The 17,910-nt window shown below is 43.3% G+C and overlaps 1 protein-coding gene across 1 annotated transcript in view; it reads right to left on the reverse strand.

The window, feature by feature from the left end:
- Positions 1 to 551: 551 nt before the first annotated feature.
- Dapp1 (dual adaptor of phosphotyrosine and 3-phosphoinositides 1) overlaps positions 552 to 17,910 on the reverse strand; it is a 45,594-nt gene continuing 28,235 nt past the window's right edge. Inside the window, exons 4-9 of the mRNA XM_055628324.1 lie at positions 15,315 to 15,445; positions 10,201 to 10,248; positions 8,773 to 8,835; positions 7,576 to 7,661; positions 4,554 to 4,641; positions 552 to 2,822 (exon numbers count right to left, since the gene is read on the reverse strand). Coding sequence (XP_055484299.1) covers positions 2,754 to 2,822; positions 4,554 to 4,641; positions 7,576 to 7,661; positions 8,773 to 8,835; positions 10,201 to 10,248; positions 15,315 to 15,445 — 485 coding nt within the window. The 3' untranslated portion in view covers positions 552 to 2,753. The remainder of the gene's footprint in view (positions 2,823 to 4,553; positions 4,642 to 7,575; positions 7,662 to 8,772; positions 8,836 to 10,200; positions 10,249 to 15,314; positions 15,446 to 17,910) is intronic.

The following is a 17,910-nucleotide window of genomic DNA, read 5'->3' on the forward strand; positions in this document are numbered from 1 at the left end:
CAAGGTCATATATGTATTTATTGCCTTGTTCAGAGCCAAATCCCTGGAGGAATGGGAAGATTTCCCAAGATTCCAGCTTTCCGTGCCTCCTACTCTAAACTAACTGAAGTGCCATCGCTATTTATGATATTAAATTGGTTGTGGGAATCTTTCTGGAGTAAGCATTCCCACAGCGTTGAGAGTGGAAGAGAGGTGATGTCACCAATGGAGCATAGCCAGGGCAGCTCCTGAGAGGCTTCCACCATGGGTCCAGTTTGAATTCCCACATTATACTCTAAATCCATAAGGTGAGCAGGCAAGTGGGCAAGTTTTTACAGAAGCTTCCGTGGCAGTCAGCAGTTTGTTAGGGGCAATGACCCATTGTTTCATCGATTTCTCCAGGTCGTTCTGCTCCAGGTAGCAAGTGAAGCCACCCATGCTTGGCAAATAGGCAGGACAAGCAGAGCTTTGAGTAAATAAATCCCTACTGTATCAGTGTCTAACAATTAGTCCTTTCTATCTTATTCTACTTCAAAAGCAATACAAATGTTACAATAACAAAATGGGACATGTACAACAAAACCATGCACGTTTTATTTAATAAACAATCAAAGGATATATAAATAAACATATTTTACAGAAGGTAGAAAATATTCACTTACGTAAAGAAAGACTTGTTTCTAAGAAAACAAAACCATACATCTCAAGGAGGAGCCATTTGTTATTCCTTATTTTGCAGACTTGACTCAACACATTTTATCTTGACATAGCTTTATTTCATGCAAGTTATATTACTCCTTCCCCTGCTTGCAGCTAGACAAGTATATGGTCATATACTAATCCATCTCTAAAAACCCTCTGAAAGAAACAAAAATATAATTTCTGAGTCTTAGTTGTTTAAACAACAGGAAAAGAAATAACAACTTGAGTAATACCATGATGAGTAAGGTGTGTCTTTGAAAGTATTCCAGAGGTGAGAGGTCTGATTGATGGATAAGTGAGAACTGGAGCAGACTATCGGGAGGTGACAGAGCCGGGGAAGATGGAGACTGGTTGGGAGTATGTCACGTTCCTGGGGGCCCTGCCTGGCCTCCTCCCTCGCCTGTTACTTCCTTGCTCTGCTTCCCTGGCTGCTGTGGTGTGAGCAGCTACCCCACAACCTACCCACCCAGCACGATGGGCTGAAACATCTGGAACCACAAAGAAGTTTCTATAAATTGTTCACGCAAGCAGCTTGGTCACATTGGTGAAAGCGCTTAACCATTGTCCCTTTCCACTGCAAGAACAGAATCCATCAGCTCGGCACCCATTTGTTTCCCTTCCTTAAAAAAAAAAAAAAAAAGCCCACATCAATAATGGTAGAAGTGAAGATCTGTTCATGACTTCTGAACACAATTACTGCATTGCAGCTCATCCCTGGGTATTTCCGGTTTGCAACCGCTGTGTATCAGGGATTCTTAGAAGCTTTGATTTACTCCCCTTTTTAGAAAACAGAAGTTGCCCTTTAAAAAGGTTGGGGTATTCCATGGGGCTAATCTCACACAGTGGATCCTGGGAAGAGAGGCAGAGTGCTTCCTCTATGCAGGAGTCTCAATCGATCGATCTGAAGAAAAGTCAGCTTAGTGCTTATAAGTGTATTACAATCGTAATGATAACCATTCAATAAAAGTTATCCACTGCCTATCACCCTTCCTCAAGGTGCATTTTCTTGCTGTTTAAAACATTATCGCCTGTTTTTGTACATTTCCTTTCTCCTAACTAAGTCACCCACAAGACATGTAGTTCTTCCAGTTCATTGTTGGAAGGGAAGGATTCACTGGATTTCTAGGCTTTTACAAGATAATTAGTGTGTGTGCGTGTGTGTGTGTGTGTATGTGTGTGTGTGTGTGTGTGTTGGGGGCACCCAGGCCGTGACGTGGAGTTCTCTCCTTCCACCGCTGCGTGATAACTCAGGTTCTCAAGCGTGGCACGGCAAATGCAAAGATGGCTTTCTAAGCCCGATCACCAGCCTGGTTTCTAAGTCTTTTAAGAGAAAAAATAAATACGTTGAACACTTGTTCATTTTAGTTTTGGAAACTTTTTTTTTTAATGATTTTTTTTTCATTATGTGTAAGAGTGTGAGTATGTGTACTGAGTGCAGGCACCCGAGGCGGCCAGAGGCATTGGCGCCTCTGAAGGCACCTCTGAAGGGACCCATCAAGTGGGTCTGGACACTGGGTTCAGGTTCTCTGCAAGAGCAGATGCACTTTTAATGGCTGAGCCACCTCTTCAGCCCCTTTTGAGGGCTTTGTCTAGAAACAAAACAAAAGCAGCCCTTCTTTGAAAGTCCTTGCTGTTTATTATCTTAATTTGCTTTCTAAAAGAGCAGCCTGAGCCCCCTACCGCACTGCTGTTTGCTTGCAGTTTAGTAGCAGGGCCTGAAGTTTTCAGTTGTGCTGATCATGACTTGGGGCAGGGCTCCAGGCAACTGAAGTCAACAAGCCTAAGCCACTGGGACAGCAAGCAAACTCTTGCTCTGTGTGCAGAGACTGGCTCCACCTGGAAGCGGAAGTCAGGCAGTTTCCATCAGCAGGGTGCTGCTTCAATGTTCTCAGATGGCCAGGTCCTGCCAGCTGTTTTCCGTGACTCAGTAAAAGGCATACAGCTCCCAACCACAATCTATTTTGATTTGTTTTTAGAGGAAGTCCTTCTGTGAGCTTTTGCTCTGAAGCCTGCCACAGATGAGAGCACCTGGAACCTTCCGCCTTGCCCCTCAGCCAAGGCGCTTCTAAGTTCTATTTGAAGATGAAAGACCGGGTTCGGATGGTGTCTTCGCCTTGATCCAGCTGTTTCCTTATTTTTGACTGTAATAAAACAGAGATACATCTATTACTGAGTCACTTTAAGATACTCTAAAATGGTAAGGAAGACATGTTAAGCAGCAAAGCAAGCATGCAGTTATAAATTTCCATACCTTTACCAACCATGTTTTAATGTTTTGTTTTGTTTTGTTTTGTTTTGTTAATTTTTCCTCGAGACATTGAGGGGCTGTTACAATGTGTGCAATTTGGGAATCCATCTGATACTCCTGGAAAAGCATGACACAACACTGCCCAGTGAAAAGGAAGACGTGGGCCTGAAGCTGTGGACTTAGATGCCAAAAATATACTGTTAAGTGGTGGGAGCAGGTGAAAAACCAACAGAGAAGGGCTGTGTTTTGTTCTTAAAGATCCATTTGCCCAGGGGGGGATCTGAAAGTGTACCTTTGAGCTACTTTTTTAATTTATTTTTTTCCTATAATAATTAATGCGCCATTTGGATAATGACAAAACACATGAAGTAGGAACAGAGTCCTTTCAGCCCAGGTTTGCCATGGCCAAGCTTTTCCCCACTGAGAATCAGCCCCGGAGCAATCTCAGAATGAGCACTGTACTGACGTCGATTTCAAATTGGGTGGGTGGGACAGACTCAGATGCTCAGCAATGTTCACAGAACCTGCTTTTTTCTGGCAGAGTCAGAAAAAGCACCCCACCACTGAGCAACAAGCCTGGCCTTAGAGTATCCATTTTCAGGCAATGCCTATAGATCCAATGAGAGAGAGAGAAAGAATGAGAGAGAGAGAGAGAGAGAGAGAGAGAGAGAGAGAGAGAGAAAGAGAGAGAGAGAGAGAGATTAGGAAAAAGATGTCTTCCCAAGGTTTTCAAGACAGTATGCTAAGGTTTGATCTATACGTAAAGGCTTGGTTCCAAAGGTTGTTATGTTGATGAGATGGGGCCTTTGAAAGACAGAACTTGCTAGTAAGTCCTTAGGTCACCGGTGCATTGCCCTTGTTCTGGGAAGAGTTCTAGAAGTGGCCCACCCCCTCTCCAGTTCATCTCTGGCTTCCCGTTTGGAAGTGTGACGTTTCCACCATCACCTGACCCTGTGTTTAAGTTCTACCAAGAGGTCTTCACAAGTTGAGCTGCTGTGAGTGCTATGCCCTTGAACCTCAAAACCTGTGAATCTCCTTTCCTTCGTAAGTAGTTTGCCTCATGCATTTCATGAGAAAAACAACAATATTACTCTTACAGGAAATCTCAGGAAGCTTTTTCTTGGCTACCAGCTCTCTATTATATGCATGGGGGGGGGGGATGAGAGGTAATTCTTCTAACTGTCCTCCCCTTGGGAGGTACACGGCAGGAAGACAAAACACCTTTGGTGCTTGACACACACAAAGTGCAACCTACCCTGGGAACCACAATCCTCCCCGAGCTCCCTTCTTGATGATTCAAAATGCTTTCCAAGTTGAAGCGTATGTCAACATACCTTCCAGTCCCAATGTCTTCTTCCAGACAAAATGAGAGTAACCAACACACCTTGGATGAAGACTGCCAGCAGCTGGTCTTAAGGACAGGCTGAGAGGTGGGCTGTACCCCACTCTGCCTTCTCACAACCCCCTCTCTCTTTGTGTACTCCTTAAGGATGCACAGACTATTCCGCAAAGCTGCAAACAGACTTCCCTTGATTCTAGGGCCCTGCACTGACCACCAGAGCAGGCTTGTCGACATCAACAGTTAATTACCAAGACTAGAAATCTGGGGATTTTCTTAACTCACCAACTTCCATCGCAGTATTTTGATCCATTCATCAGCTTCAACGCCTGTCTTTGCACAGAGATAAAATGTCCTGAATGGAAACACTAAGCTGATGAAAGGAAAGAGTGTGAGATGGTCAGTATCGCTAGGTGTGTATACCCTGGTTGAATAGTATGAGTGCCTTCTAGGGGAAGACTTGAGGAGGGCCCCCACAATTATCAGGGGAACTTTGAAGAACTGGGGCCTACAGAGCAACTGCAGGAATGCCTAGGAAGTTTTAAGCTTGTGTTATTACAGGCGAGATTTGTATTCTCCCCAGGACACTTCAAAGAAGAAGCGTATGACCGGGGCACGCCCACATCCTTTTGTTGTGAGCGGCTTCTGTGAAATGTAAGTTTACTCAGCTGACCTCCCCAGTGGTCCAGAGCCTGACTGTGGGTCAAAGGATAAGCCTGGCAGATAAGAGGGTTTGCCGAAAGAACTCATTTGTATTGGCTGCTTTAAGGAGGGTCACCCTTCCTCCTTAAGATGTTTCAAAACATAGAATAGGAAAAGGGGACCCCCCCCAAAAAAAGCCTCAGTTTGTTATTTCATGCATTCTTTACTGTAAGTTAATCTCTGCTATAAAGAAAACGAGCCTTTCTTTCAACACAAAAGATTAGGAAGGTGTACGGTAACTCTTCATTTTGCTGCCTCCATTTAACCAAAATCATTTGAGTGATAAACTCAGCCCTAACATATCCTGGTTATTCTTTCTATCCTTATAATTTAAGACACAAATACTCTTTTTTTTCTATATTTTTCTCCATGTATCCTAGATGGGCCTTGAACTTGCTACATAGCAGAGGATGACCTTGATCAGGAGACCTGCCATGAGCTGAAATTCAGAAGTGTTTCTATCACCTTAATGGCGAAGTAGCACATGTTGTAGAAGTCAGGCCTGTGGGTGGGAGGTTTAGCAGATAGGGCTAGGGAGGGAGGAATGCTGACATTGTGCTGAGCATAAACTGGTTTCGGGACTTCTCATTGATACTCCCTTCGGGGAACATCATGATTTGCTCTAGAAACTCACACAAGTTTCCCTCTCTTCCCACAAACAGAAGCCCAGGCAACACATTTCAGTTAGTTTAAGCCAGTTACGTTCTGGTCATTTACATTGCGGCTAGTGTGTAGAGCAGAAACTTTATAGGGCAAGTTTCCAGGGAAACCTTGGAAAACGTTGGCTTTCCTGATACAAGGGGACAGGTGTAGCTGATATATCTTTCTTCTTGTCTGTGAAGACGCAAGGGCTGAAGGTAGCCACTTGGATCTGAAGAAGCCTGCTGGAGAAGAGTCCAAAGAATGGTGGAGGCCATGCATGGGACCTTGCCACAGTCCACCTGCCTCTCAAGATATTACTTAAGAAAAGCAAATGTTAGATCATATGGTGTGTATTCAAAAGATGTCTGTTGTTGGTTGATGCTGTAAATTGTTCACTCTCTCAGGAGTAATAATGAAATTACCCTTCTGTATATATTATCTTTATTCTCGGGAGGTACACAATTCTGTATCTTTGCAACTTTTTTTCAATTGGCTTAAGAAAAGAAGTGATGAGGAAAAGTGGTAATAGAGCCAGGTGTGGTGGCACATGCCTTTAAATCCCAGCACTCAGGAGGCAGGGGCAGGCTGATTTCTGTGATTTCAAGGCCAGCCTGGACCACAAAGCTTCCAGAACAGCCACGGTGGCTATCCAGAGAAATCCTGTTTTAAAAATAGAAAAGAAACTGAGCTGCCATGGGCTATATCTGTGCAGGGGTTCTAGGTTATCTCCATGCATGGTCCTTGGCTGGAGTATCAGTCTCAGAAAAGACCCCTGGACCCAGATTTTTTGGTTCTGTTGCTCTCCTTGTAGAACTCCTGTCCCCTCCAGGTCTTTCTATCTCCCCCTTCTTCCAAAAGATTCCCTGCACTCTGCCCAATGTTTGGCTATGAGTTTCAGCATCTGCTTTGATACCCTGCCAGGTAGAGTCTTTCAGAGGCCCTCTGTGGTGGCTGCTGTCTTGTTTCCTGTTTTCTCCCTCTTCTGATGTCTGTCTCATTTGCCTTTCTGGATGAGACTTGATCATCTTACCCAGGGTCCTCTCCTTCTTGCTTAGCTTCTTTAGGGGTATAGATTTTAGTATGTTTATCCTATTAAGGGGAACAGGGACTGTTTCTGATATGAACTCAATGGCTGGTTCTTTGATTACCGCCCCTGCAGGAGGGCGAAGCAGCTTTATCAGTCCACAAAGAACAACAATGCAGCCATCCTGATGAGACCTGATAAGCTAGGGTCAGATGGAAAGGGAGGAAGACCTCCCCTATCAGTGGACTTGGGGAGGGTCATGGTAAGAAAAGATGGAGGGAGGGTGGGATTGGGAGGGGATGAGGAAGGGGTCTACAGCTGGGATACAAAGTAAATAAGTTGTAATAAATAAATTTTTAAAAAGAAAAAAATGGAAAAGGAAAAAGGAAGAAAGAAAAGTGGTGATAAAGAAAATCTGGCAAGTTCTTAATGTGCCAAGGCTAGAGGGAGAAGAGCTTACATCTTTCAGCTTGGGTATATTTGAAAAACTTCCAAACAAAAGCTGGCAGAGAGGAAGAAGTGCCTTCTTTTATCAAGTCTCAGAAATGTTTCACAATATACTGATCATATCAGGACAAAACATCTCCGTCTGCAAGCCAGACAGGACCCTAGCAATACAGACCACCTATCACAGGAGCCAGCAAAATGATAATTAAAACTGAGAGGAAAATCTCAAAGCAGTGAAGTTGTCCTAAGATGTGAATGTCTGAACGTGTCTTAGGCTGCGCAGTGCACAGCCTGAACAACCTGCCTTTGGCTGAGGCCACTTTAGCTGCGGCATTGTGGCCTCTGCAGCTGCAAGCACTCCTAACAGGCAGCACCCAAGGGAGGCTAAGTCCATGTCTCTCTGATCCAGACACGTACACATGAAGATAGATAGCTTTTCATTCCTCGGCTTAAAAGACCTTTAGAAACATGTTCTTTATGAAAACATCTTACCAGAAACAGTTTACTCTTTCCTGTGAATAATCAAATTGAACAGCTGAGCACTCTGTTAGGTCTAGGATCCGAATTGGTTCTGGTGACTGGAAAAAAAAAAAAAAGCAAACATGCCGTAAAAAATAAACACATACAGGTGTCCATCACTATTCCCTTAACAAGGTTTCTGCGGCATGCAATTGTCCATTTTGTTTCATTGGGGTAGTGGATGATGGGAAAGCCTGCCAAGGGAAGGCACACACTGGGGCTTGGGGACCAGCCTTTCACAGACCAAGCATCGGGAAGAGCTGCTGGCCTGTGTGGATGGCTCAGTGGTTAAGAGAGTCACCTGCTCTTGACCTGTTCTTTCAGAGGCTCTGTGTCCAATTCCTAGCACCCACACCTGGCAAACTGCCTGTAACTCCAGCACCAAAGGGTTCAATGCCCCTGGCCTGAGACCAATACTCACAAGCACATACTCACAGGCAGACAATATTCACACACACACACTTTAAAATAAAATAAATCTTTTTTAAAAAGGTGTTGCTTTTGTTAATTTATATCAGATGGAGAAATTTTAGCACATGAAAAGGAATCATATTTTCTCCCATCCTTCAAGAACTTTATTGCAGAAATCTTGTATGCAAAAAAAAAAAAAAAAAAAAGGAAATCATTTTAAGTTGGCATGATAAAATGGACCTCGGAAATGGCTATGCTTTTAATAAAAGGGAAATTTGCTTAATAGGGACAGCTAGTAAAGAATGGCATGGGGGGAATTCCATTGTCCCAAACAGAGGGAGCCATATGCTGCTCAGACCCAAAAGCAGCTCCTAGAGGGAGCGCTCATTTTAACAGCATCAGAATAGATCAAGAGTCAAGAGGCCAGATCTTGGGCTGGTGAGATGGCTCAGTAGGTAAAGATACTTGCGGTCAAATCAAGCCTGATGACCAGAGTTTGGTTCTCACGAGCTCCTACGTATGGAAAGGGGAAAGTTCCCACAGGTTGTCCTCTGACCTCCAGACAAACTCTGCAGCCAATGTGCCCCGCTCCCCTTCTACATAAATACAAGTCGAAAGAGCTCGGTCTCTAGACTCTAGTTTCTCACAGAACTGACATCTAAGCGGGGTGGGAGTGGCGAGTTGGAGAGGTTGAGGTCCGGATGGGGGATGATGGAGAGGTTGGGGTTGGGGGAAGGGAAGTGCTGGTATCTTTCTCACCATCTGGTCTTTGAAATACTTCAATTCATTCCTTTGCAAAGTGAACCATCTTGTTTTCCAGGTCTGAAACGGAAAAATGAAGTTTGAATACAAGAATGTAGTATCTGAACTTGATAGTTTATTTTCATTTTTAAAAGTATATAAAAGATTAGATAAATTAGGCCTAAAATATTTTGGGGTATTGTTTTTGAGAAGAGTTTCAAAATGGCTATAAAAAGTAAGATGATTCTGTGTTCTTAGAACACAATAGAAATACCACTAAGTTTATTTAAATGGATAGATGCAGCTGTTGTTAATATTCAAGGGGATTTATAACAAACCACTTAAATTTCCATTTTAACTCTATAATAAAAATAGGTATAAGTTTTGAGAACCTGCTATGATCTATATCCCCACACCAGAAATCTACATATATTTCATGTGTACTCTTGAAACTTTATTTATATAGTGTATATTTAGTAAAATGTATCCAATGCATATAAAATAATGCCACCTATTATTATTGTTGTTATTAGTAACTATTTCACAAATAAGCCAATTGGGATTTAGGAACCTTTAACCACATGACATTCTGAATCCTGCCTGACAGAGTTCACAGACTCAACAGCAAACACTGTTGCTGTTGGCTATTATGGGCCTACGTCCTAACAAAGCCCTGATCGGGTTTTGGCAACGCCCCCACTTAAAAGAGACGACAGACGATTCTGGAATAAATATTCAGGCATGGCAGGGCATGCCTGTAATCCTAACACTGCTGAGGAGTAAGACTGTCTGTTTGAGGTCAGCCTGCGCTGTGAGTGAGACCCTATCTGAATACGAAACCAACAAATCGACAAATAGACCACACACACGAATGTCTCCCCGCCTCAGGGAGCATCATCCAGGCTGGCAAGGGCATGAATAATTGCGTGATTAGATTAGGCTCAAGCCGCCTAGCTCACAGCAGAGACGGTAAAGGACTCTGACTCCTAAAATAGACAAGAGCTGGCACCGTGTATGTTGGTGGCTGTGACGCATGGAAATTAAACAGAACTTTAAAGGTACAATTGCAGGCAGGGAGCAGTCAGGTGCCCTGGACTTGTAAAGGTCTAAACTATGTTTACTTTGGCAATTTTATAATGTCATTTTTTTTTTAACACCAGTGATATGTTTGGCCTACCTTTCAGTAAACATTTTATAAAAGCTTGACTTTTTTGTTAAAACAAAACGGAGCAGAAATTCTCAAGAATTAACTGACCCCCTTTGTTTCTGTACCCTTCCACGCATGCGGCACGGGGCTTCCGGTTTAATATGAATTGCAGGGTGCTCTTACGTGGGGCTTTGCCAGAGAACGGTCAAGTCATTTTTTAAGTTAAATATAAATGGTTCAAAGTGTTTACAATTTTTCTTAAAAACAAACAAACAAAGAAACAAACCACTCTCTCTTACCTTTACCAGGCCGCCCTGCTTGGTGAGATAGCCTTCTTTGGTGCCCAGCTGCAAAAGAAAATACTCGGAATGAAATCCAGAATTGTCACGTGTTTGGCCGTGTGCTCCTGTCCTGCTCTATCTTGCAGTGCTAGGGATGAACACTTACTCTAGGCACTTTACCCCAACCTACAGGCTCGCCCTTCTGTCCTGTTCTAGGTGGACCATGTTCACCACTGATCTTTAAGGGTCCTCATTCTTTCTTCACTTAGCTCTTGAAACTCTTCCAGGTGCCTGGGAGACCCTTTGCAGCCTGGATCGTCTGAGGTATTCCATATCAATAGGCATTGATGGGAAGGCTCTAGTAACTCAAGCTGGCAATTTGACAACAATTAACCACCTCTGGTGTGAGGTAGGGTGCTTCTTGTATTGCTGTAAGAGTCCTAGTATATAACAATCATGTGTAATGGATGGTTGACACCACGATTGGCCTTCAGCCTCCATATCCATAAGTTCTGCATCCTGGATTCACTAGCCATGGATTGAAATATTTGATAATAACATTGAGTCTGTACTGAATGTGTATAGATCCTCTTTCTTGTCATCCCCCAAACAAAAAATTCTATTCACCATTTAACACAAATATTTATATTGCATTGGGTGTGATAAGTAATCTAATATGAAGTACATGTGAGAATGTGGATAGTTTGTGCAAATACTGTGCCATTTCATAGAAGGGTCTTGGACAGCTAAGATGGGGTCTTGGAAATACTGACTGATCCTGAGGGAGTACTACATTTGGAACAGTATATTAAGAAAACTAAAAGAATTTCCTTATTTTAGGGCTTTGGTTTTTTAAAACGTTTGAGACGAAACTGTGAAGCAGAAATGCAATATTTATTTTATTACACAGTCTTTCTTCTACGTGATGTTCTCCACTCCAAAGTCCTTTCAGGAGACTCACATCCCATGGAGAAGATACTAAGAAGTGCAAATGCATTTATACTTCATCTATTCAAAATAGGGTTTGAAATACAGGTGAATTATTTCTTTTAATCTACGTTTCATTAGTTCAAAGGTAACAGCGGTACTTAGCACCTATGAATCATGGGAATGGTGCAAAAATTTACATAGGCCAGGGGCCCTAAGATCAAGACCCTCATAATTCTGTAATTTTCTGTACAAACTGAATTTCTGGGAGGTTATTTTGTTCCGATGTGATCTCATACAATATCCTTTGTTATAGAGAAGAAAACAAATAAGAACTGGGAAATAATTTCATTGACATCACAGTTCTTTTTATGGGAGTTTCCAGAGTGTTTCTTCCGGGGGTGAATTCTTCTTACCAAATAGAAAGAGGAACTACCAAGGTTCCAAGGACAGAGTCGAGCAACAGCTCAGAGCCACTTCTGGAATTCTGAGGGCAGAAAAGTCAAAATCAATGTCCTAAATGTGCATGTCAGGAATGCTAGTCAACACTGCTGGGTCTGACATCACATAATCATTGTGGTTTATTTGATATTAAAGGAATTGAACTGAAGGGCTGAAGAAATGGCTCAGTGGTTAAAAGCACGTGTTGCTCTTCCAGAGGACCTGGGTTCGGTTCTCAGCACCATACGGGCATTTACAATGACCTGTAACTCTAGATCCAGGGGACCTAGTGTACTCTTTTTGGCCTCTGAGGGCACCAGGCATAAATACGTGTAGACATACATGCAGGCAAAATGTGCGCAGCATGTATTAAGAAAATTAAAATTGAAAAAATAAATTAAAATTAGTTGAATATTAAGAACTCTTTAAAATTATAATTTTGGGTTGCTACAGATAAATGTCTATAGAGATAAAATAATCAAGGGTGAGTTTTTTTGTAAAAGATCCTAATAGATCCTAATAGAATTAGCCTCTGAACTCAAGCTAAGGAATAATGCTATGACTCACTATTACCTCTAATACCCTATTTTCTCTGGTTTTGATAAGTGAAATGCTGAAGACAGATGATCTGAGAATATAATTTGACCCAGAGTCCTCCAGATAGAAGAACTGAAATAATTGCATGGCAGACTTATCCTTAAACCTGGTATGATCTATAGCAGGGAAGATGTTTGGAACACTCCCAGGATAGGGACAACCTAAATGTTTAACAAAAACGCCATGCTCACTGTTTACCATACATATACAGAGTCCTTAGGCGGAATGAGTGTGTGAACATTCGTGCACCTTGACACGGGGTGGTGGAGCCCAAGCAGAGAACAGGGAAAAGCCATGTAGGTGGTGACACTAGTTATGGGAGCAGCAGCTTGGTGGGGGTGGTTAAAGCTGGGTGGGGTGAGGGCTTCCTCCTAATTGGGTGGAGATGGTGAAGAGTGTAGTTTCACAGAGAAATTGGTAAAGTAGGCGTCTGCAGTGAGAGTAGGGTGGCAGCCTGGAACAGATCGGTGAGTGAAGTCCATTGGGGGATGGGCATCAGAGCAGCAGGCAGACATTGCTTACACTCATTGATCACCAAATTCTGGGAAATGGGGCCTATAGTCCTCCCTGTGGGAGAAGCTGTCACAAGCATGGAAAGGGAAAAACCCAGAATGAGCCTTGTGGTTCTGGTGAGGATTTCAGTTGTTGCTGTGCATTCATACAGGGAAGAATTGATAGATGGACAGATGGACATATGCAGACGCATATCTTTTCCTTATCCCCAAGTAGGTAGGAGAGTGACAGTTCCATCAAAACAGGTTTATGTGCCCCAGATATCAAGTTGCAAAGTACTGCTTTATAGACAAGAACAAGGCATTTCTTCTGAAAAAATAGTGGGTTTAGATATGAGCACAGGAAAGTATGTGCTAAGTCTGGAGCGCCTTGCTGTACCAGAAAGCGAAGCTACCAAAGTGTTAGGAGTCCATAGACACAGAAGCCACCCTGAAAGGGTTCTTACCCACCACATCCCAGACAATTCTGAAAAATCAAAATAAAGTGTGTTAGAGTCTTAACCCACTGATACACAAAACACTGGAAAATGCAGGAAATAAAGGCCTCTTCCTTACAGCAAGCTGGCAGCCAATAAACATAAAAGAAGTAGGAACACCCAAGGCTCACCGCTCAAAATAGCCAGAGCAGTGGTTAAGACAGCCAGTAAGCGCCAATTGATGAGCAACATTTTAGTAGGGAACAGAGTATGCATATTCATACATTCTCTGGTTGCTTTCTGGAAATTTTTTATTAATAACAGAAAAGAAAAAAATGATTCTATAGTGAAGAAAGCTGGAGATCCCTCTCACAGGATCAAACCCTTCCTTTTAGGGATGCTGCAAACCTGGTGGATTGGAGGAGGCAGTGAGGGGCATGAGAGTCCATCGTGGTGTTTCTGTACACCCACACACTCCAGCCCAATCATGACTCAATGAGAGACAAGCGAACACGAGGAATAGTTTAGGACAGGGTCGGCCTTTGATTTGTACAAATGAAAGAGAGGAAAGCTCAAGGAAAAACAAGGTTAGACAGGAATGATGCTCAACTGACAGGGCACATAAAACTGAGGGCCGGATCTTTGTGTCCTCCAGGACTGCATGGCAGAAACAGCTCACTGAGATGGGCTGATACAAGAGTGGCAACATTCTAACTTAGATGGCGGGGCGTGGTCATGTGAGCAAGTCTCTTTGTTGTCTTTGTAGGAAATGTACTCCCCAATCTTTAAAAGGCTCAGGCATCCTATAAATGGCTTAAGGGAAATCTTAAATGGCTAAGGGAAGACAAAGCTTTTTGGATTATTCTGGCAGTTATTCTGTAAGTTCAAGTTTATCCCAAATCATAAAATGTGATTAAAACAAAACACCAGAATGACTGTTGTAAGTAAACATACTCTCAATAGTAGAATATTGAGGAATATTATACAGCATCTTAATACATAGCCCTAGCTGGCCTCAGATTTACATCCCTGGTGTTGGGATTTCCAGACTGCACCATCACACCCAGCATGGTACATCTAAAAAAGCCTTTCTTTGGCATCAGAATAGAAAAACAAACAAACAAACAAAAACTTTTCTGGGATAGGAAGGTCCCATCTGCTTTAATATTTTTTGGTAGCTGAATAACTCCAAGTGGCTGTTTTTCAAGCATAGAATTGGTTCTTGGTGTTTTATTTGGGCATTGCCATATTTACCATCTGCCGAAATAGAGATTTCTCTTACTAGAAGTATTCAGTATTCCAGGAGGAAACAGCAAGTGGAGGAACCCTAAGGATGGGGAAGGAAGGAGATATGAAAGAAACCCGAAGACCGTGGCCCACAGAACATACCCAAGGCTCTGAGGGGAGGCAAGAGCCAGAAGTGATCCTGTAACACTCAGGCTAAAGCGGGGCCGGATGATGTTGCAGAGAAGTATGACTGCTTGCTCCCTGTGGGTGCCAGTCAACGAAGAACAAAGGCTAGAAAAACAGCATCCTAAGTTTTCCGGTGAAGCTGGAGAAGGCTTTCCTTTCACAGACAGTTGAAATGTAAAGGAAACTTTTTTTCTAAGTTTGAGGCAGCTTGTCAAAGAATGCCTGGTTAGGCAGGTAGGAGAACATGTCTCCCACCTGTTTCAACACGAGCCTGTTTGGCTTTTTAAAGAGAGACATTTGCTAAGTTTTTGAAATCTTATTACTAAGGCCTCTCTTTCTTTCTCTTTCACTCTCCATGAGTGTGTGTGTGTGTGTGTGTGTGTGTGTGTGTGTGTGTGTGTGTGTTCTACTGCTGATGGAAGCCAGGACCTCACAATACCTCCCTCTAACACTGAGCTACAGTCAGCCAAAGCATTTATGGGCTGTTTATTGTTTGTTTGTTTGTTTCTTTTAAGTTTTCTTTGGGCCAGATGATCTGATCAATTTTCAAGTTTTTTATCTCCCTCTACAATGCAGTGTTGTTGTTTGATTGTTCACTTGCCTTTCAAGACAGGGTGCTACAAGACAGCTCCGCTCCGGCTGACATGGAACTCTCTATTTGCCCAGGGTTGAATTCACAATGACCCTCAAGTCTCAGACTTCCCAGTGCTGGGATTACAAGTGTGTGCCACTGGGTTGGCTCCAAGCTAGAACTTTTACTGAGACAATGGGCTTTAGTTCTCACTGCATTCAATGACATCGAGCGACGCGCACAGGGGCCACTTACAGAAGGTGCAGTGGGCATGAGGTCACTCTCTGTTCTTCCTGTCTGCATTGCTGTGTGAACCCGGACCGATTCATAGATGGAAGGTTCTTCCACTTCTCTTGGGTAAGGGTGTTTCAAAACAATCAGAGTCCCTGAACAAAACAGAAATACACATACATTCATTCATACTTATATACATATACATACAATCCAATATGACACATAAGGGAAGATCCAAATGTTAGCTAGGTGACTGACTGGCTTGTAAAGTAGTTTATTTGTTTGTTTGTTTATAGTAAGTGTGTGTAGTGTGTGCATGTGTGACATATGTGGATGTCCATCTTTTGGGGTCAGTTCTCTCCTTCTACCATGGGACTCCAGGGAGCAAACCCAGGTTATCAAGCTTGTGAAGCATGACCTCCTCCCACCTGAGCCTTCTCATCACCCCCTCTGTTGCTAGACACGTGTGATTGCTCATGTCCTCAGCGTTCAGACAGTACCAGCTTCACATAAGCCATAAAACTTGGATGCGGAGATGTACGGCATGATTTAGGGCAGTCATCAATGTAGTCATTTAAATGAACATGGGCGATGGGACCAGTAGAGTGACGTGGACAGAGTGGGATATTCAGAAAGGCTTTCACGAGAAGCTCGATGACTGAGATAGACTTTAGGCAATAACTAGAAAATCTGCAAGCCGACCCTAAGAAAGCTGTGAAGACAAAGCTGCAAGTCCTGGGCCCTTAGTGCTTAGCAGCATTGGAACAAAGCTAACAAACCGGTGGACCTCAAAACCGTGGCCCCCAGCCCTCTCCCTATGCTCTCCTACGGAATGACTTGGGTGAGTGTGGTGGGAATTGCAATTTGCAATTGCTTCCACTTCCATATAGAAGAGGTGGCCAGGCAGAAAGGGGGTTCAGCTTGGAGAAGTAGTCCCTGGGAACATCATTCAGAGGCTCAGAGAATGTCTGACTTGGCATTCTTATATTTCCCATTCTGTAAACTTCCCCTAACTGATCAGTCAATCAGAAACTAGAAACTCCAACTAAAAGGACGCTGAAGTCTTTGTCTTTCGTCTATTGCAATGGCTTCTCTATAATCTTTGGGGTGGACGGGGCTGCTAAATCACACCCAGGGTCTTGGATGTGCTAGCCAAGAGCTCTACTACTAGGCTCTATCCCCAGCCTCCTTCTTGCTTTTTTTATTTTAAGAGGTCTTTTCTGCAGCAGCTGCTCTATTCAGGACTGTACCCGTCATGAAGAAAATAATTTAACCATCAGGTAATTTGACCTGTATTTGCTCAGCTCTGTCCCAGGCACTTGTGTTGGCCATGGAACCACCACAAGAACCACGGGTTCCTGCTCTTATTAAGCTTACATTCAAGACTTGGGGACCAGAAACACAAGGACAGTACATTTCAGGTGTAAGACATGTTATGAACAAATGAAGAAAGAAGAGCAGAAGGCAAGCGGTGGGGAAGGCAGGGGCCATCTTTGAAAAGATGAGTTGAAAGATTACAGAAAGAATATATACCAAATTGGGACAAAAGAGGGGATAATAGTGATAGAAAATTTTCTCCTTGATGGTTCAAAAGGTCTGGACCTGAGTGATAACTACCCTTCAAAACAATGTACAGTGCTTATATATACAACAGTGTATCAAATCAGATACACTGGCCCTGATAATGGGCTGTCATAAAGTGGGGAAAACAAAGGTTGGTTTAGGAAAGAAGGCGTCACTGATAGTGACATAGAGAAGAATAGGACCCTGGCCCTCTCTGTGTCCTGTTCACATCAGTAGCACTGGGCTCACAATGACAAATGGCTTGGCAGTTCTGGGAGGGCACAGTCCTGCTCTTGCCCTTTGGCTGTGCTCTCTCTTATCACTGTGAGCCTTCCTGGGAATCCATCAGTCATTTGTGAAGGACGAATCAGAATGAAAACAGAGGCATCTAAATCAAGAGCAGCCACTGAGCAGGCTCAGTGTCCACTTGAACACTACACAGCTCTGCAGATGCTGGGTGAACTCAGGGCTCGGGTCACACCTATGTGTCCTATGCCCAAGAAACAACACCGCTCATATTCCAGGAAGTCACTCTGGCACTGTGGAAAGAGCCCTGGACCCACCAGCAAAGATCAAGCTGCATTGCCCCTCTCCTGGCCCTCCGAACATGCTGACCTCGCCCTTCTGTGTTTTAATTCTTCTCCTAGCTAGCGCAAGCACCTAACCTGTCTCCACAAAGCTGAGCTGTACAACACATAAAGGGTGTTCGTAGAAAGAGTACAAAACAGTAGACATTATCCTTTGGTAGAGAATGTTTAAAAGTCCTTAAGTGAGAAACTCTAATGACTGAATTTTGGTGAACCTAATTTTTTTTTAAAGATTTTATTTGTGTGTGTGTGTGTGTGTGTGTGAGAGAGAGAGAGAGAGAGAGAGAGAGAGAGAGATTCTGTCTCTACGTGTGTTTGTGTGCGTGCATGTGCATGCTGGTGTCTGCTGAGGCCAGAGAGTGTGTCAGATCCCCTGGAGTTGGAATTGCAGGGAGCTCAGCTGCCTAAAGTGGGTACTTGGAACCGAGCTCTGGTCTTCTGCAAGGAGAGCAAGGACTTTTAACTGC

Source organism: Psammomys obesus, unplaced genomic scaffold (assembly GCF_907164565.1).
Source record: "Psammomys obesus unplaced genomic scaffold, mPsaObe1.curated_primary_1811, whole genome shotgun sequence".
Taxonomy (NCBI): domain Eukaryota; kingdom Metazoa; phylum Chordata; class Mammalia; order Rodentia; family Muridae; genus Psammomys; species Psammomys obesus.